Genomic DNA, 21,134 nt, shown 5'->3' on the forward strand with positions numbered 1-21,134 from the left:
CAGTGGAGTGGGGTGGGAGAGAGCTGAGTTTCAGACGCCTGCTTCTGGCTGCCAGGAGATGAAGGAGCACAGGAACAGGGGCACTTGGAAGTCGAGTCCCTTGATTGGTAAAATAGGTGCCTGTGATTTTCTCTGTGGCAAGATACTGCTGTAAGTATCACCCCAAATCCTTTCTTAGCTCTGGGAACGGAAGTCATTCTTCTCAGCTGGGGAGGATGAAGACTAGGTCAGGTGGCCGCCACAGCTGCTCCCCGAAGCTCCTGCTTGGCATGGAAGCCCCCTCCCTGCCCCTTATAAAGTATTTTTTCTCCCAGACTGTGCTTTTTGTGTTCACATTCGTTATTTTTCTGTCTGAAAGCATGAATGAAATCTCTTGGCCTGTTTTTGAAGGAGCTTTTCTCTTCCGAAATGTTCTTGCTGTGGCCACGTAGGCTTCTTAAAGAAAAGTTCCATCAGGGTGAAACACAGAATCTGAGTAAAACTCAAATTAGCTTTGAGCTGTTTTTGGGCTTTTCCAGGTGGGTGTGTTAAACAGTATCTAGTTTTGATTTCTCGGGGGGGCGAAATGACTGAGAAGAGGTTTGAGTTTGGGAAGAAAGGGTCAAGGTCATAAAACCCTAAGACTGCTTCTAAACAGAAGGGGAGGAATCCAAGTTTCTGGGCCCTGGTGTTGGTTCTCCAGAATTCACTCCCAGAGACTTCTCTGCCCACTGACAGTGAAAACGAACACAGGCGACAACACTGTCAGAGCAGCGACGATCTCCACACGCTACTGGAGAGAACCCGGGTGTCACAAAGACTGCACTGTACAGGGACTGGAGGAGAGAGCTGCACCATGGGCTGAAAACAGGTCACAAGAGCCAGCTAATCCTACAAACAACAGGGAAGAAGCTGTCTTTCATGCTGAGATAGTGGCGAGTATTAGGAGAAAGAGGATTTCTAACGTGTCTGTCTTGCTCCACTGTTTTGTGGCAACTGAGCAAATGAGGAAGATTAAATTAGCTGTCATTACAACTACATCATGTTTAATAAAGTCAAAATGGAGAGAACATCTTTGTGAAATAGAATTCTAAGCCTAACACATTAATGACGCTTAATGAACCAAAACTGGGTAAATCCCTTTGGAGAGCCAACACATAAACAAAGCCATTAATTAGGTCACAGTTGTTTCTCAACAAGCCTTTTGTTTGATTTACTCGCAGTAAACAAAACCATATCCATCCGTCTTTGTGCAGAAGTATTCACCAGTGCAACAAAATGTAATTATTACACCTTAAGCACTTGCAATTACACGACTTGATGATGACAACACTGTTGGTGATGCCCCTCATTAGCATCTGTCACTTCCCCAGCCCCTCCCTAGGCTGGCTGGCCACCCACCCTCCGAGGCATTGGGCTTTGCAGCTGCTTGACTTGTCTTTATGTCCCTAAACCTTTCAAAATAGCAGAACAGACAAATCACTTGTTCTCTGGAAAGGAAACTGGCATTCCTAAAGACAGCAAAGAAAACAAATTGCTTCAAAAAAATAAAAGGGTTGAGAAAGGACATCATGTATGATGTTTTGCAGAACTGAAAGCCAATTGGTAACCAGAAGCTCTAGAATGAAATGCAGGGTTTACTCTTGGGATGGGGTGGGTGGGGCAGAGAGAACAATTCCTCACCTTGGAAGCTAGGGAATGCAGGTCTTGGGTCCCCGGAGGGAACCCCGCCATTCCTTATAAAGGAGTCAGCAACAGAAACCAGCTCTGACCAAGACGTACATAAGTGGCCAAGTTTACATCTGCTGCCGGGACTCACTTCCTGATGTCACTTCCTGACATCACTGGTGACCTCATGGCCAGGGAGCCCTCAACTAAAGGTCTCCCAGATGGGAGCTGGGAGTGAGGGTAGCTGCGTGGTGAATGCAAGGTCTGCCACAGAAAACGGGAGCAGGCATCGCCAAGGTGGCGCCGTGAGGAGGCCCGTGCACTTCTCGTCTCCAAACAGACTTCTCCCTCCGTCTAACCCATTCGCCTGGAGGCTGTGGCCCTGCACCTAGAAACCAGCACCGACTCCTCTCTCTCCTCACATCCCACTTTTCTATTTATTTATTCATTTTTGTTACGGATGTTTCTCCTTCCCCCCACATTGACACCCTCCTCCCAATCTCGCCCCACCCCAGCATTGTTGTCTATGTCCATGGTTATGCATACATGCATATAAGTTTATCTCTTCCCTCCCCCCACATCCGCCTCTTCTGAGGTTTGGCATTCTGCACCGCACTTCCATGTCTCTGGGTCTATTTTGTTCCTCAGCTTGTTTTGTTCATTATATTCCACAAATAAGTGAGATCATGATACTTGTTTTCCTCTGATTGGCTTATTTTGCTTAGCATAATACTCTCCAGCTCCCTCCAACTCATCTCAAAGGATAAGAGATCTTGCCCTGGCCGGTTTGGCTCAGTGGTTAGAGTGTCAGCCTGTGGACCAAAGAGTTGTGGGTTCGATTCGGTCAAGAGCACATACCTCAGTTGCGGTTCATCCCTGGCCCTGGTCGGGGTCATGTGGAAGGCAACCACTAGATGTGTCCCCTCTGACATTGATGTATGTCTCTCTCTCTCTCTCTCTCTCTTCCTCCCACTCTATCTGAGATAGATGGAAAAATATCCTTGGGTGAGGATTAAAAAAAAAAGGATAAGAGATCCTTCTTTCTTACGGCTGCATAGTATTCCATTGTGTATATGTACCACTGCTTTTTTATCCACTCATCTACTGATGGACACTTAGGCTGTTTCCAGATATTAGCTGTTGTAAATAGTGCTGCTAGGAACATGGGGGGACATATATTCTTTCTCATTGGTGTTTCAGGCTTCTTAGGGAATATTCCTAGAAGTGGGATCACTGGATCAAATGGCAGTTCAATTTTTAATTGTTTGAGGAAACACCATACTGTTTTCCATAGTGGCTGCACCAGTCTGCATTCCCACCAGCCGTGTGTTAGAGTCCCCTTTTCTCCACACCCTCATCAGCACTTGTTTGATGATTTGTTGATGGCGGCCATTCTGACAGGTGTGAGGTGATACCTCATTGTTGTTTTAATTTGCACCTCTCTGAGGATTAGTGATGTTGAGCATATTTTCATATGTTTCTTGGTCATTTGTATGTCCTGTTTGGAGAGGTGTCTCTTTAGGTCCTCTGCCCATTTTTTAATTGGGTTCTTTGTCTTCTTTTTGTTGAGTTGTAGGAGTGCTCTATATATTTTGTCACATCCCACTTTTCAACCCACCACCACGCAAGCAGTCAGCGTGGGTCTACTTCGTCATCTCCCTCCAGCCAACCATCTCACCCTCTCCATCGCTAGCACCTCAGTCTCAGCCACTGACATCAGTGGGGAGATGGTGAGAGTGAATACTGCCTCTGGAGAATTGAAAGGTGCTCAGTGTGGGTTTAACTACAGAGGAGAGAGGAAGAGCAGAGTGGGACAAGGCTGGGAAGGTGGGGGGCTGGGCTATAAATCACTTTGTAAAATCACATTAAGGATTTGCATAGACACTGATTAAAAGAAAAAAAAATCGAGGCTGTCTTAATTTACTAGGAAATACTGGTAAGAACGTAACAAATGGACATACTTTGATAATGGCAACAAAGGTGACAGGTTAAGGGGTACTAGTGAACTAGAAGTTTTGGTCTGTGGGTCAAATGCTGATGGTTTAGGAGTGATTAGCTAAGAAGTCTGCCAAATTCTGTCCTTCCTTACTGTTTCCCTAACTGACCATATCTTCCAAGGTGACAGCATTTCCAAGTATCAGATAATAAAAGGAAGCTGCTACCATCAATGTTGTAAAAACAAACACCAAAAATAAATCTATACGGTACATTTAGGAGCAAAGATTTTATTTGAACGGGCCCCCAACTGAGCTGGAGATAGATGAAGCCATGTTTCTGCTGCATCTAAGGCCTCAGAAAGTGACTGAAATGGTAAACTTCACATCATCATTCATTTACTGTGGAAGAAGGATGCTTTATGGGACAGTCTGAGGAATACAAAGCTAGAGACGAGAACAACACAGGGACAGGTAGAAAGCAGAAATGAAAGGTTATTTTCCAATGACCATTCAAGAACACAAAACGAAGGACAAAGGATGCTTGATGCTAAACAATGTTTCTGGGATCTAGTAAGTCTCTGTCTTCTAATGTTGGAATGTCATATGGTCGCTCACAGAAGTCTGCTGGAGTGGCCTGCTTCCCGTTGCGATGTCCTAGTCCAGATGACCAGCTGCACTGCTTAAAGCCTGAAACATCCTTTTGGTTGGAAATCCCCCCTCCTGTGGTGTACACTGCCACAGCTCTCTCCTCTACGTGTCCAGCTCTGGGGAGTGACAAGGCTAAAGGCAGCACTTCGATGCTGCCAATCTGGGATCTTCTCAATGTCCCTATTGATGATCCCATGTGACAATACAGGTGAAGTAAGGTAGAAGGTAATAGTCCAAAAACCACCCAGGAGGTCGAAAGAGACAGCTCCATTTCCATTGGCCATAAGGAAGTTTGGATATTAATGATCATTTATTACTGATCATTTAACCTGTTTTTATATGGACCGTAACAATCACTGGTTAACTTCACTGGTTGCCTCTCATGCACTGTGCAGGCCTCCTTCATCTACTTACTTCTTCATTACTAACCAGAGCATCCCTGAACACTGGTATCTAGTGACAACAGTCAGTGTGCACAAGATCGATGAAAATCTGTCCACTGCCATAGGCTGAGGTTAGCCTGAAAATAACTTACATCCTTTGGGCTTACTTGCAGCCAAATGTTTTTCGTTTGAGGGATGAATTCCCTCAAACGAATGTGAATCTTATACAGTCACATTCTACGATCTACTGAAAGTGAGTGGGTAACAGGGAACAAAGAAATAGAAAGAAAGGAGGTAAAAAAAGGAAGAAAGGGCCCTGACCGGTTTGGCTCAGCAGTTGGAGCGTCGGCCTGCGGTCCAGAGAGACCCGGGTTCGGTTCCCGCTAAGGGCTCGTACCTCGGTTGCAGTTTGTCCCCGGCCCTGGTTGGGTCGTGCGGGTGGCAGCCACTCGATGTGTCCCTTTCACGTCAATGTTTCTCTCTCTCTCTCCCTCTCTCCCTCCCACTCTATCTGTACAAAAAATGGAAAGATGTCCTCGGGTGAGGATTAAAAAAAAAGGAAGAAAGAGCCAATCAAACCGGGAGGAAGACAGTGAACATATCCAGAGACCAAAGCGTGGAGCCTGCCACCCTGCAGTGCCCAGACCTACTATGGAAGGACTTGCTCTCAGCCCCAGCTCTACCTTTCTGTCTACACCCTCATGTGTGACTCTGGGGCTGGGTCTCTGCAAACCACATGTTAGCCAGTTGGCGCTTCGTTAGGCTCTGCCAGTAGGGACTAGGAGACTGAAGGTGGGACAGAGAACACATGGTCTACCTGGGTCCTACCACAGCATCCCACCCACTGCAGCAAGACCTGGCTCCAGCTTCCAGCTCCTACCAGCTTATTGAAAACGTACCTCATTGGGCTCCTTCCCTCACAGCTCTGACCAGCAGCCGCTTTTTGGAGGTCTGAGCACTGACTCCGGGGGCTGGCTCGTCTTGGAGTTCCTAGGTCTGCAGGGCATGGTAGCTGCTTCCTAAAATTATTACCCCAGTATTTCCTTTCACTCTTCCAGCCCTCCTATTCCACATATCAAATTTCCTATAGTGAATCCTTTCTGTTGAAATACTTTGTCTTTCTAACTAGGCCCTTTCTTCTCAAAGACTCCCCTCTGACGACACAGCTTGTGAACATCCCAATAGCTGAGAAATTCTGCAGCCTGACCCATCAACCTCCTGGCGGTCTAAATGAAAGGTTCAATTTTTAAAAAGGTTTTTGTTTTTTAATTGTGGCAAAATACACATAAAATATACCATCTTAAGTGTACAGTTCACTCGTGTTAAGTGTGTTCAGATTGTTATGAAAAGTTAAATTTTTGATTAAGGGAGTCCAAAATGCTGACACAACTGTGATGCAACGAAAATGACTATGTTCTATCACTCTGTAATATGAAGCCATTATCTTGGATTTGGCATATTTTCATGGCTGGCCATCTTAAATAAAAATAACAATTCAAATAAGCTCTTAGAATAAAAATATGACATTAGTGGATATATTATCTAATAGCACATTCTAGATGTGTCAAGTATTTGACTTATTGTCAAGAATAGGAGGAAAAATTAACACAAAATTAACTCACTATACACTTCTATCAAGCTTAACAAGAGAGGATAAATTGAAAAAAATGAACATAAAAAGAAACCACTGGAATCCCACAGGTGAGGGTCTTACCATAATCTTGTCACTGTCGATAATGGTGTTCAACCTGTGTGCAATGGTTAGCACAGTGCACTGGGCAAATTTCTCACGAATTTTTTTTTGTATTAACTCATCAGTTCTGGAATCAAAGAAGTTGAATTTAGTTCAGTCAAGGCAGACTTAAGACTTAAAAAGATCATACAATATATATATATATGTATATATATATATATTTTATAATCCTCAACCGAGGACATTTTCCCATTTTTGTTCAGATAGAGTGGGAGGAAAAGAGAGAGAGAGAAACATCGACGTGAAAGGGACACATCAAGTGGCTGCCACCCACACAACCAACCAGGGCTGGGGACAAACCGCAACCGAGGTACACGCCCTCAGCGGGAACCGAACCCGGGTCTCTCTGGACCGCAGGCCAACGCTCTAACTGCTAAGTCAAACCGGCCAGGGCCATATAGTATTTTTAATAATGTTTTTAAAAATCAATACTTCTTTAAAACCTAAGTAGGAAGTCTATTTAGAAATTCACTATTTTTCATTAAAAAATAGAAGATATTCTTTCCTTCAAAATGCTTGAAACTATGAGTTGAATTTAGGAACCTAGCTCTCTTAGGGGCTTAATAATATCATGAACTTTGTAGAACATGTTTTGGTTTCTTCCTCTGCTTACCAGATTAATGTTATCAAGAGCTATCTTGGGGCAAAGAGAACTGTCAGAAAAACTTCTCACCATCATTAAATGTTTCTCATTTCACCACACTGAAAATTCGGTTCCCAGGTTACATGGAACGCAGCTCTGTACCTTAGGTCCACATTTGCTGTCGCCTCGTCAATGATCAGTATCCGATTTTTCCTGAGAAGCGCTCTGGCGAGGCACACCAGCTGTCTCTGTCCAACACTGAAGTTCGATCCGGATTCTGCTAACTCAGTATCCATTTTACCAGGAAGATCTTCGATGGCTTCTTTAAGTTGTACCTGTGGATATAGAAAGAATAATGGTGTTTTCCTAAGCAAACTACTACTGAAGAAAACAAGCCTCCTAGACATCAGAGCTTTGTTTTATTTTTTATCCTCACCTGAGCACATTTTTTCCATTCTTTGTTCACATAGAGTGGGAGGGAGAGAGAGAGAAACATCGACGTGAAAGGGACACATCGAGTGGCTGCCACCCGCGCGACCCAACCAGGGCTGGGGACAAACTGCAACCGAGGCACATGCCCCCAGCAGGAACCAAACCCGGGTCTCTCGGACCACAGGCCGACGCTCCAACCGCTGAGCCAAACCGGCCAAGGCACATCAGAGCTTTGAAATCCTTGGGACTTCTTCCGTATATTGTGTGTACGGCAAGGCAACAGGTTCAGTTACTTCCAGTTAGTGTTCGCTGAGAAAGATGGTCGAGTCAGGACAGAAAGATTCTGACTTAAGAGCACAAACTTAATGGGAGTCAAGATTCTTCTTGGTTGCCACCAAGTAGGCACAGTCTGTTCATGTCCTATCAATTTCATTAAGACATACTGTATGCTAAATAAAATTATTCCTAAGGTAAACTACAGAAAAATTTTAAATGTTTTCTTCTAAATGTTTAGTGAAAATTTAACTACAGGAATTTATAGAGACAAAAAGTGGAACAGCAATTGCCTAGGGACTGAGGAATTAAGTGTAAATGGACCCAGGGAACTTCTGTGGGTGAGAGAAATTCTCTAAAACTGAATTGTTGTGATTGTATAAGTATACATTTATCTAATTCACTAAATCACACTTACGCAGGGCTAATTTTCTGGTATGAAATACCTCAATAAAGTTGGTGAAAAGAAATCATCTCAGTGTCCCTGATCCCCGACATGACATTCACCAGGAACCCCTCCCGGGGAATAAGTTAAGGAAGTCTCTCAAAAAAATAAAGGTACGTCTCCCAATGTAGTCTAAACAGAAAAGTTAAAAAAATCTTTATGGTTGAATCAAGTTTCCCAAAATAAATTTTGCATAGGAGTTAGTACATTAAAGGGAAATTAAAAAAAAAGAAATGCCTGGCCAGTTTGGCTCAGCGGTTGGAGTGCTGGCCCAAGAACCAATAAGTCTTGGGTTCAAGTCCAGCAGAGGCACATACCTGGTTGCGGTTCATCCCTGGCCCTGGTCAGGCTCATGTGGGAGAAAGCCAGACGATGAGTCTCTCTCACATCGAAGTTTTTCTCTCTTTCCCTCCCTCCCACTCTATCTGAAGATAAATAGAAAAATATCCTAAGGTGCGGATTAGGAAAAAAACAAATTATGGCAGGAAGTATGTCTCTCCAAAAATATAAAATATTTTTTATTGATTTTTAGAGAGTGGAAGGGAGAGGGAAGGAGAGAGAGAGAGAAACATCAATGTGAGAGCGGAACATTCATTGGCAACATCCTGCATGTTCCCTACAGGGGATCAAACCTGCAACCTGGGTATGTGCCCTAACCGGAAATCGAACCAACAACCCTTTCAAAGCACACAATGACACCCAGCCAGCTGAGCCACACCAGCCAGGGATAAAGACAGAATCTTACCAGTACCTTGCTCTTTTGGAAGGTATTTATTCATTTATTTTTATTTATATATTTTTAAATCTTTATTGTTGAAAGTATTACAGATGTTCCCCACTTTTTCCCCCATTGACCCCCCCATCTTACCCCCCTCCTGCCTTCCCCACACTACTGTCTGTGTCCATTGGTTATGCATATAAGTTCTTTGATTTTAAACTTTAAAAAAATACCAGTTCATACACTGGCAAACTGTACTTCTTATATTAATCAATATGGAGTCTATTTTGGTGATGGTTCCTTCCCAAATTTAATCACATATTGCTAGACAAGTCAAGTGCACTTATTTCAACCTCCTAAATGTTTGGCAGTGAATGAAAACTCATGAAAAACGGGGCATAACATAACATCTTATTTCCCCCGGACATTGGGGATTGATGGTGTTTATAGTAATCTACCTTCAAAAAATTCTAAGTAAAAAGAAAAAACCCTCTTACTCACCACCAAAGATAACCTGAAACTGCACAGGGTGGCAGAGCTCAGTTCAATGAACACTTGTTTTGGAGAAACTTCATAGAGCAAGAACCAAACTCAGGCTATACTTGAGAGTTAAAGAGATAAGTAAATACACTTCAAGTTAAGAAATTAACAGATTGAGCCCTGGCTGATGCTGTGGTTGGTTGGAGAACCATGGCATCCCGTATACCGAAAAAGTTGTGGGTTTGATTCCCAGTCAGGGCGCATACAGGAAGCAACTATCAATGTTTCTCTCTCTCTCCTTCCTCTTTCTCTAAAATCAGTGAAAACATATCCTTGGGTGAGGATTAAAAAAAACAATAAATTAACAGACTGATGAGTGATGGCCAGTAAGTGGGGGCACAGAATAATGATGTCAAATAACAAAAATAGCAAGAGTAAGTGGGCAACGTTTTCATGGCATTTCCGAAATGCTGAAACACTTCTACAAATGTGTTCTTGAGTTGTATTTATGAGTCCATGCCCAACAAACAGAAATTCTGAGTTAGAATTAAATATGGTCATTGTGAGTTAGGATTAAATATGGTATTGGTACTTAGCATTTGCATGAAAGATATATAAAATCTAAAGTGTAAGATTTGAATTGTGGTGAATTGCTTGTACTAAAAACTATAAAATGAAGATGTCAACTTAGCCAACCCCCCTCCATTACTAAGTATTCTTTTTATGACACATATTCCTAGGTCTACACCCCAGGTGACAGAACTGATCAAAGGCATGACAGCTCCAAGGCCTTTATGAGCTATTCATGCCGAGCTGGCTTTGGTAACACTTGTGTATGCACAATGGTCTTTCTTAAGACTGAGATCCCGGCTTTGGAGAAATAACCTCACACTTGCCGGACTGAGATGACATCTCATCACTAGGCTGGTTTTTGACGGTCCTTCAGGTCGTCCCTATCTGCCGGACGAGGAGGGTGGCCTGTGAGGTGAAGAGCAGCAGACCTGTGTTCCAGAAATCACTGTTTCTAAGACTGTCTTCCTTCAGAGACCAGGGATGCTACGAGAATGACAGGAGTGTGAAGGCCCTGTGAGTGTTATCACACATTCCCGTTATAATTAATTCTCAGAACCGGGAAAAAGAGAATAGTAATTACGAGTTGCAACTGTTGAATTTGAAAACATTAGATAACAGTGTAATATCACTAGTCTCTGTCTTGAGCGAGATGCCTGTATATGTAAGAGAGAGCTTTGTTCCTATAAGGTACAAATTTATGTATATAAGGGTGAACTGCAGCATTTAGTGACAATTTCTGCAACTTACTTTCAAACAGGTCAGCAAAATATAGATTGTGGAAGAGAGAAAGCAAATGTGGCAAAATATTAACAACTAGTGACTTTCAGTGAAGGGCATTTGTGTGTTCGTCAGCCTATTCCTTCGACTTTCCTGTGATCTGAACATTTTAAAATAAAGCACAGGGACCTTGAGGCCAGACAGCCTGGGCATGAGTCTCACCGGGCTCTGCCAGCTGGACTGAGCTCTCCCTATCTTAGCTTCCTAATCTATAAATAACACTACAATAGGATAATAATAAAGGTGTCTAACTCCTAACAGCATTAGAGTATAAAATTAGTCAGTGTGTGTTGAGTTTACTACAGTGCTCGATACAATGCAAGAGATCAATAGATATTGCCTATTAGTAATAATGCTCTCAGCTGGCTTCTAGGTTCTGCTGTATTTTTCTTCTTTACATTTATTAGCACTGAGACTATATGCATATATATGAGATACAGTTTTGCATGTTTTGACCTGTCATTGATAAACTGCTTCATCTTCAGCCATTACTTAGGTTATATTTATAGAGCTGCCATTTCTTTTTAGGTGCCCAAATCAGCACGAATTCTAATGAACTTTCTTCGGTTTATGGCTTGGCTATTTTTGAGTATATAGATGAAAAATGTATTTTTCAGCATACTTTTAAAGATAACCAAGATGAGATGGGAAAATAGAACTATCTCCTTTCTGAATGTCCATCTCCACCAAGGGAGAAGGAGGAAGTGAAACGAAGAGGACTTAAAAAAAAACCATCCTTTCATTTAAAAATTTTTTTCATTTTAAAATTAAACTTTTTATTTTGAGATAATTATAGATTCATGCAATTGTAAGAAATAATGTAGAAAGATTCATGTACCCTTTCTCCATTTTTCCTTCAATGGTAACATCTTGCAAAACTATAGTATAATATCACAACCAGCATATTGACTTAGATACAATCTACTGATCTTTTTAAAAAATTTTTTATTAATTATTTATTTTTATTACAGATGTTTCTCCTTTTTCCCCCACTGATTACCCCCCCCCCCCGCCCTGTTCCCAGCTTTGTTGTCCATGTCTATTGTTAATGCAAACATGCATGTAAGTTCTGTGGTTTATTTCTCCCCCACCACACCCTCTTCTGGGGACTGTCAGTCTGTACTCCACTTCCTCAGACTGTTATGTTCATTATATTCCACAAATAAGTAAGATCATATGATACTTGTCCTTCTCTGTTTGGCTTGTTTCGCTTAGGATAATACTTTCCAGGTCCCTCCATGTCGTCTCAAAGGATAAAAGATCCTTCTTTCTTATAGCTGCATAGTACTCCATTGTGCATATGTACCACAGCTTTTTTATCCATTCGTCTACTGATGGACACTTGGGCTGTTTCCAGATCTTAGCTATTGTAAATAGTGCTGCTACGAACATGGGGGTACATATATTCTTTCTGATTGGTGTTTCAGGCTTCTTAGGGTATATTTCTAGAAGTGGGATCACTGGGTTAAATGGAAGTTCAGTTTTTAATTTTTTGAGGTAACACCATATTGTTTTCCATAGTGGCTGCACCAGTCTGCATTCCCACCAGCAGTGCACTAGAGTCCCCTTTTCTCCACACCCTCGCCAACACTTGTTGTTTGATGATTTGTTTTGGCGGCCATTCTGACAGGTGTGAGGTGATACCTCACTGTTGTTTTAATTTGCATCTCTCTGATGATTAGTGATATTGAGCATTTCTTCATATGTCTCTTAGCCACTTGTATGTCCTGTTTGGAGAGGAGTCTCTTTAGTTCCTCTGCCCATTTTTTAATTGGGTTCTTTGTTTTCCTTTTGTTGAGTTGTATGAGCACTCTATATATTTTGGAAATTAATACCTTATCTGATGTATCATTGGCAATTATGCTCTCCCATACAGTGGGTTGCCTTTCCATTTTGATGATTGTATCTTTTGCTGTGCAGAAGCTTTTGAGTTTGATGTAGTCCCATGTGTTCATTTTCTCCTTTGTTTGTTGCCTTAGGTGATGTATCAGTGAAAATTCTGCTGCGTATGATGTCTGAAATGTTGTTGCCTACAGTTTCTTCTAGGATTTTTATGGATTCATGAGTCACATTTTTTTATTCATTTTGGGTTTATTCTTGTGTATGGTGTAAGTTGATGGTCTAGTTTCATTTTTTTTTTTTTTTTGTATGTAGCTGTTCAATTTTCCCAATACCATTTATTAAAGAGGCTGTCTTTATTCCACTGTATGCTCTTGTCACCTTTGTCAAATATTAATTGAGCATATTGCCTTGGGTCTATTTCTGGGTTCGCTGTTCTGTTCCACTGGTCTATATGCCTGTTATTGTGCCAGTACCAGGCTGTTTTGATTACAGTGGCTTTGTAGTATAACCTGAAATCTGGTAACGTGATCCCTCCAACTTTGTTCTTCCTTTTCAAGATTGCTGTGGCTATTCGGGGTCTTTTTTGGTTCCATATGAACTTTTGAAGTATTTGTTGTAGTCATTTGAAATTTTTAAAGAGAAAAAACATAGTACCCTCTTACAGACTTGTAAGCCAAGCCTAGGAGTTTGGGTTCCCATTTCCAGTTTGGCATCATGTATAAACCAGATGACTAGGGTTTTCAGTTCTCCTAAAATTTGACTTCATTGCCTTCTGTGTTTTTCAATGAAAGATTTGGCAAATTTTCTAAAGATCAGGATACCAATTCTTTCACTGAAAAACATACAAAAGTCATATAGAAATAAATACTAGAGAAACACAAGGGTGGAGTGAATTCTCACACTCAGAGGTATCACTGAGGTAACCAGGTCCATTCCAGAAGCAATACACGGAAACCACTGCCTTCACTTTGTGAAATAAAGTCACGTTTATTTTTATTCCACGGGAAGTTCTAAATGTAGCTTAAATAAAGGTAGATCATGGTATTATCGACCACTTTCACCATCTCCTCATTTTTAGAATTCTGAGAGGCTACTGATTTTTTTAATTTTTGGCTCCTACAGATGAAACACGTTATAGCCAAGTTCTAAGGGAGTTTTTGAAAGGAGTCTCCCAATTAACATTTCTTCACTGTGGTGGAACAATGTATTGCTAGAGTAATTTTACTATCTGGGAATCTGTGAAGACAGATCTCAAACTCTGAACTACACAGAAAAATAATTTACCAGTAATTCCTGTTTTTTAAAGGTGTGTCACAATTTCACCATTAAATGTGCCCTGAGAGAGTCAAGAGCAGTCATCGTCCTACCTCTCTTTCTATTTGATGGTTAACCGTTCACCCCACCTCTCCTCTTCTGGAATTCACTGCAGAAAGACTCACCAACTCAAATGAAACCAGGGGCCCACTGCTTCTCAAGTAGGAGAAGGTGTGGTGGTCGGCCTGATTCACATTCTAACTGAAAAATTTACCTTTATAAACACTTTTCTTAAAACTTTAAAGTATTTTATTACCATGACCTCATTTATCTTTTAGTTAATAATGAAACACTATTATTGTCTCCATGTAGTAGATGTTCCCTAAGACCAGAGGAGTACAATGAATGTTAGCCACTAGGTCCTAGTAGAATTTGAACCCATAATTACAATTTCTAGTGTAATGCTCTGTGGTGGACAAGATAATATGTCTAGTTGCTTTGTGTTCTAGGTAAAGTTAAAATGAAGACATGAGATGCTATATTTTTTGTTTTCATCATCATCAATATACATATTTTAAATGTATCCTAGGTGAAGAACAAAGTCAATTAAACCATAAAGTTCCCCTTTGCTCTGGCTGGTGTGGCTCAGTTGGTTGGAGCCTTGACCCATTGACCAAAAGGTGGTGGGTTTGATTCTCGGTTGGGGCACATGCAGGAGGCAGATGATCAATATCTCTGTCTCTCTCAAATCAATGAAACATGTCCTCAGGTGAGGCTTAAAAAAAAAGTTCCCCCTTAATTACCTGTAATGCTATAAATGCACATATACTGATGCTAACAAGTTAATTACATTTTATACATTACCTCTGTTAAGGCATTCCACAGTTCTTCATCCGTATGCTCATTAAAGGGATCCAGGTTTTTCCTCATTGTTCCAGTGAATAAAACAGGGTCCTAAATACCGAAAATTAGTCAATGTTATTATTGTAGCCTCTTTTCCTTTTATGCCAATGCTAACTTTCAGAACAGAATTAAAATTCAGAAAACCAAAAATTCACTATAATCATGAGTTATAGGGTCGTAAATGCCTGTTTACAGAGCAATCTCTCTATTAATTTTCCATTGTACAGAGTGCAGTCCAAAATATCTTCTGGACCACTGCACACTAACAAAAGAAACTGCTAAAGTGTGACATCTTAAGAAGGAACTGGAAAAAGAAGGTCTGATTTTTTAAAATGCCTTTCTGATAGTGATATCTGCTCAAACAGAAAAACAAGGATATACATTATCTGAGGTTACGGCTATAGAAATTAATTGTCAATCCTGATGTAATACTGGAAAAATACCAAGAGCATGATTAGTTGAAATTTGTGCCTCAAAGCAAAACTGTTAAATATTTTCACATTTGCACTGAAGAACAGACTAGAATAGTTTCTCCATCGGTAAAACGATCTTCTGGAATTGGGAATCTCTCCACCTGTGTGAACGGGACAAAGAGAAGGTAAACTAATGGGGCCAGTGGCACATCTATTCATGAAGAGATCACCTCTGGCTTTGCATCAGCTAAGCCCCATGTCACCTGGTCTATGATGCAGGGTTACATGACTCACAGAACCTCGGTATTAACTGCAAGGGCTGGATGGCCTGAAACCCACTATGGTTGTGTCGCAATGAAATTATTTTTATTTAAGTAGCTCTTCCTCTTCATCTACTTCGGAAGGAACCACAATGAATTTACTCCTGAAATATATGACTCCTTCTGGGTTTCAAGAGAGAACCTTGTGCCTGAGCTAATGTAGGCTGTTTACGATTTCTTCTGAGAGGCTCTAGTAACCCAGGCCACAAGAAGGTGGGCAGCAGAGAAAGGCAATTTTCCATAAAGGTGGTAGAACAAGGAGATGCACAGCCACGGGAGCAAGGGGAGACTGGACACTTCCACCAGTGCTGGACTCAAGGGAATCACCAGCCTCACCTCTGGCCTGGCCTTGGGGCTGAACTGTTCTTCCTCACCTCTCAAAAGCCTGAAAAGAAAGATTGAGAAGGTAGACTTTCCGCGTCTCTAGCTGTGAAGAAGAATGACACTCAGAGAGCCTCCTAAACTTTCTTTCCCTATTGTCTCAGTTTCAAGACTAGGGAGGGGAAAATGGATGCAGAAGACAGAAGGTGTGCCAGCAAAAAACACGCATCCCTAAGCAAAATTCTAAATTAAAAAGACTTTGAGTCTTGGCTGGTGTGGCTCACTTGGTTGGGCATCATCCCATGCACCAAAAGGTTGCTGGTTCGATTCCCAGTCAGGGCACATGCCCGGGTTGTGAGCTTGATACCCAGTAGGGGGCATACAGGAGGCAGCTAATCAATGTTTTGCTCTCATATCAATGCTTCTCTCCCTCTCCCTCCCTCTCTCTGAAAATCAACAACAATATATTTTTTTTCAAGATCTTAAAAAGAGTACTTTATTTGCACAAAGTTGATATAGTAGCCAATGTGCCACAAAGCACTGAAAATCACTGGTCATATGACATTTCAAAGTGATTACTGAATTAAACTGGAAGAATTCAGAGACCCAAATTTAAGGTCTCCCTTAAGAATACCCAAATTTAAGATCGAAGACTAAAGCATCTAAGCAATGGTAAGAGCTTTCTGTTGGGGGAATGACCATCATTCCACCAGATTTAAAGGGAACTTTTCTTACTCTATGTAATTATCAATGCTGAGATTCCAATGCCCTGGGAGATTTCTCTTCCTTCAGTTGTTTCCATGAGGTTTACAGAAACGATGGGCCAGGTGAGGGGAGGCTGATGCCCACTATTCCTCGCTCTTCTCTGACTCTCCTACTTTCCTTACAAGGCTCCAAACTATAGGCGGTATTTTACTCTGGGGCCCAAACTAAGAGACTCTGAGGATTGGTGTTTGAGGGGATAAAGGGGCTGAACGAGGGCAGGTTAAGGAGTAGCTTGGAGCCCACTGGGCGAAGTGACAGATGGTCTCTCTGCTTACATTAAAGACAAGACCGTTTCTTTGCCCATCTAGGCTCATCTGACCTGAAACTCTTTTCCTTTGGGCTCCTCTCACAGTGCAAATGCAGGTCCAGTAAGAGTTCCAGGGTCTGATAAAGTATCCACCTGGTTTTTACAGTGCCCACTAGAGGAGGCATTACTTAAGCTAACTACAAACAGAAATTGCTTTGTTTCTAAAAGACAGACCTCTCTTCCTTTGTTAAACAAAGACAGGACTCACAGTCATTGCACATTTGGGGACAATGGTTTTGGTGGTCAGGAGAACAGGCACAGGGACATACGCGGAAAGTTCAATCACCTGTTCCATGATCAGGGCCTCTCTCTAGTCACTTCCCTCACCTCTTCTCTTTAGTAAACTCCTCGAAGTGGATGAATCTCTCCAAAGACCTGGGGGGTGGGGGGGTTTACAATGGGATTCTTTGCAGAAAAAGGAGTTGCTTACTCAGCCCCTGACCTACGTCTGCAGCTGCTGTACCCTGAGTTTAAAACAGAGACCGCAGGTACTCTGTAGGCCTTGAGGAGGTTCTGCTAATTATCAACTCACTGTTGACTGTCATAAAAAGGAAGAATTTAGTTTAAGCATTTTCCAATGCAATGGGTCCCCACTTAAATCTGTACCGTTGATCTAAAAGAATATATTAGGCAGTCTCATGTTTACTTAACAGTATGAATAGAAGAAATAGTTTAATAAGAATATTTCTCTTTGTTAAGACATACCAAATATATGTTTCAGAATGAGTAAAATTTCAGTTGAAACTTGTTGAATAGAAAGAGTGATTTATTAAAACATAAAGCCAGCAGGCAACGTGTTGACCATGTCTGTTTTAATATGCCAACATGTTTCCTGCATGGTGAACATTTTGGTTTCTACTCATTCTGCTCTCATCCACTTGCCAAGTAAGAAAAGGTAATAAAAGTGCCCACAATTGACACTACTGCAAGAGCAGAAAAGGGTTAAATGATCACTTCTGCTAGATATTATTTAAAGTACCCACCTCCAAGCAATGAAGTTATAAATAAATGCTGTAAAAACGTGTGCAGGTAGAACATTTTAGTGTGGACATTTATGGTAGGACACAAACCTTCATGTCAATATATACTCAATTTATTAGCCTAAGTACTACAATTTTTTTTTTCTGAAGGTACACAGTTAAACCTCATTTAATAAGAGCTAGCTGGCACAGTACAATTAATTCAATATTTTAAATGGAGCATTAGTATAAAACCTGTTTTTCACCTTGGTTTAAAATGTACACTTTTTTTTTATCCATTGTGCCACATTCAGTAGTAATTTTTTCCTTTGTTACTAACATAACACAAGTTCACATTAGGTGTGTGACCCAAAAACGGCCACTCGGAATCAAAGCATTTAGTGTAGTAAATTGATCACAACTGCAAGACAGAAAACTACAGTCTTACTAGATCTTCTGGACACTGCTGGAAGACAAGCCTCCCATTTTCCTAAAAAGAAACCCTACCCACTAACCTTCAGACACTTAAAACGACCCGGGACCTAGACAAAAACCGTACAAGTGGTAACAAACTCGGCAGATGAAGCACAGCACTGTACCCTCCTGGTGTCGGTCCCTGACCAGAAACCACCTCTATTAAAATGCATGCTCAGGAGTGGCTGCCTCCACGGTTCCCTCTAGTCCTAAGGGCTGCGTTTTCATTCCTATCCTGAGGGCCTTTCCTAAGGGCAGCTTCTGCACGGTCCAAGGAGAGGGAATCACCTGGAGGTGCTTTATATCTTGGTTTCCCCCTCCTCCTCCTTCTTTTTTAAAATCCTGTAGCCTCTGAATGAACCGATCATCATCCACATTCAGAAGAAAAGAACATTGTTCTCCAACAAAGGAAAAAGAATTTAAGTCGTGTAAAGTCCTCTTTGGATACAGAAAGGTCGGGAGCTCCAGGGAGCAGTCCGCGGGCTCTGATGAAGACTTCAGTGTCAGAAACAAAGGCCTGACTGCATTAGGCTGGAGCCCAGTTGTATTTCTTTCCTAGTAACAGCATACCCACCTCTTCCCTCTCTGAGTTTTGTTCTCACAAAGAAAAAAAAGAAGAGAAAGAAAACCAGGTGAAACAGAAGAAGTCTTAAAGAGACAGCTCTGGTTAACCTTTTTTTCAACCTGCTGAAGACAACCCAGGGAATGGAAATAACAAAGGAGCAGAGTGGACTGTTCAAAGATTACCTGGCTTTTGCTTTGATTTTAAAAGTCTAATAAATATAAAAATGAACCTGTTCAATCATATAAAGATGATAGCTGCTGCTCTGTGCCAACCCTTAGGGTGGGAACATAAATACTGCATTTGCATGGAATCATTCTTCAACTGAAAACATTTTCTTTATGCCCATAGGAAAGGGGCTCTGGGTGTAGAGAATCCATCCAAAGAAGTTTTGAAATCCATTTTTTTCAGATCTTCCAGATAAGCACGCAACTCCCTGAATAGAATCTCATCTTGGTGTTCTCTTTGGGGAACACATGTTAACTATTTCGGGTACAAAGGACACCTACATTTTAGCTACCTGTTCTGTTTCAAAAAAAACTATTTAGGGAGTGTTTTCATTTGTTTGCTATTCCTGAAATTCTGAACACAAACTGAGGTGCGTGTTTTTAAGAGTACGGTATTTGTTTTGAAAGGTCCCTCCAGGAACATTCATAGCCTGACTGTGTGTGTCGCCACTCCCTCGCCTCTGTTCCTAAGGAGGTCTTCGCTGCTATCTCATCTCTCCCAATTCTGACTTACTCGTGGTAGGGTCAAGAGTGACAGGGATGAGCCTGGGAGAGACAGACCACCACGGAAGCTCACTGCTGCACCCAGGATCACAGCAAGCGGGGAGCCAGGGAGGATGGTGAGGGCTGGCTCACCAAATCTGTAAACAAGGAAACAGCAGTAGGTTCCTCCCCCTTTGCAGAGTCTGCTCTAAACATCTTAGGTTCCCCAAATCGGGGTGTTGAGACACAAGCAACACTGCTTCCTATTCATTTGGGGGAAAGAGGAATGTGAGTTTTCTGTAATATGAACAAGCAACCAAGGAACCAGCCCAACAGGCTTCACCCCTGCAGCCTGGTAGACATTGCAAAGTAGACATTGCTCGGTAGGATTCGGAGTATCTTCTCCTGACATTTACTAGTCCATGACAAACTAGTGAGTGAACCCATTTCTAAATTCATTTTCTTTTAGTGGTGAGTGGGACTTGAGTTTTTTAGCAAAAGAAAATAGTTCAGTTTTTCAAAACCACCAAACTGTCCAAATGAGGGACATGACACTTGGAGAAATACCTTTTAATCATGTTCTATATTCATTCATTTCTGCTATGGTTTGGGGGAATTTAAATGGGGGGGGGGGGTAGGCAAAATGGGATAAGATATCTGATGAGAACATCATTCAGTTCAAAGCATCTACTGAAAAAGATCAAGAGAAAGATTTGCAGGTGGACAGTCCTGAGTTCTGATTCTACTGTTTATTAGCTGTTTGACTCGTTATTAATCTCCCCAAGCCTCGGTTCCTTGCTGGACACGGGGCTAGCCTTGCAAGAATGCTGTGTGAATCTGCACCATGAATAAAGCTCTTAGTGATGTGCTAACATGTGCCTGGAGCCCAACCAAACGGGGACAGTGAGGGGCAGTGTTTTTCAAACAGCTGAAACCAATGGATCATGAAATCAATTTTGTGCCTCACGATCACCATTTCGTCTTTTACATCAACGAGCATAGAATGAATATAATAGAAAACAGAGTGCAGAGCCCAGAGTAATATTGTTTTGTGAAATTTGTGTGTGCGCACAAGTGTATGCACAAAATGATCCGCAGCAGTTCTACTGTGGACCTCCGTCAGTGGTATAGTATGCTCAGGTCCCCAGTGGAGTAGTCACAGGAGTTGGGAAGCTCCCCACATTAAATCTGAATCCTGGCTCTGCTGCTTACTTGGTAAGGGGGTTAAGTTCACTGTGCCTTGGTTTTTTCAACCTGTCAGAGAAGGAAAGAGGCTAAAATGTGTTAAAGATTCCACGAATGTTAGAAATGATTAATGATTATCAATACTGTGTAACTGTCGGCAAGGCCAATGAGAGGAGAGGTAGAATGCGGCTGGGCATGTGGGGGGAGCTGAGGAAAATGGCAGGTGTCTTTGGGGGACTGCAATGCATTAACGGGGCACAGAGCAGTGGTCAGGAAAGAACCATGGTGGGAGAGGGGCCAGGAAACAAAAGACAAACAAATGATACTCTTTCCTGTTGTTGCTTGTGGGACGAACGTTGCATAGATTTCTCCTGATCCTAGAACTCCTTTCCTTTTTCTCTTTCATTTACTTTTTGCTTCGCTCTTTCAATTTATGTAAATGTTTTATATAATTTTTTCCCCTTTTTTTT

The 21,134-nt window shown here is 41.7% G+C and overlaps 1 protein-coding gene across 13 annotated transcripts in view; it reads right to left on the reverse strand.

Annotated features, from left to right (window-relative positions):
• The window catches only part of ABCC4 (ATP binding cassette subfamily C member 4), a 275,943-nt gene that overhangs the window by 18,794 nt on the left and 236,015 nt on the right, over window positions 1–21,134 (reverse strand). For 7 of the 13 annotated variants that reach the window (XM_036249556.1, XM_036249555.1, XM_036249559.1 and 4 more), the window contains 3 exons: window positions 14,610–14,699; window positions 7,114–7,286; window positions 6,330–6,435 (listed from right to left, as the gene is read on the reverse strand). In XM_036249556.1, coding sequence (XP_036105449.1) covers window positions 6,330–6,435; window positions 7,114–7,286; window positions 14,610–14,699 — 369 coding nt within the window. Of the gene's footprint in view, window positions 1–6,329; window positions 6,436–7,113; window positions 7,287–14,604; window positions 14,700–15,717; window positions 15,767–17,130; window positions 17,150–20,691; window positions 20,734–21,134 lie in introns of those variants that run through there. The other 6 variants (XM_036249560.1, XM_036249566.1, XM_036249567.1 and 3 more) reach the window with 6 other exon arrangements.

Source organism: Molossus molossus, unplaced genomic scaffold (assembly GCF_014108415.1).
Source record: "Molossus molossus isolate mMolMol1 unplaced genomic scaffold, mMolMol1.p scaffold_m16_p_9, whole genome shotgun sequence".
NCBI lineage: Eukaryota > Metazoa > Chordata > Mammalia > Chiroptera > Molossidae > Molossus > Molossus molossus.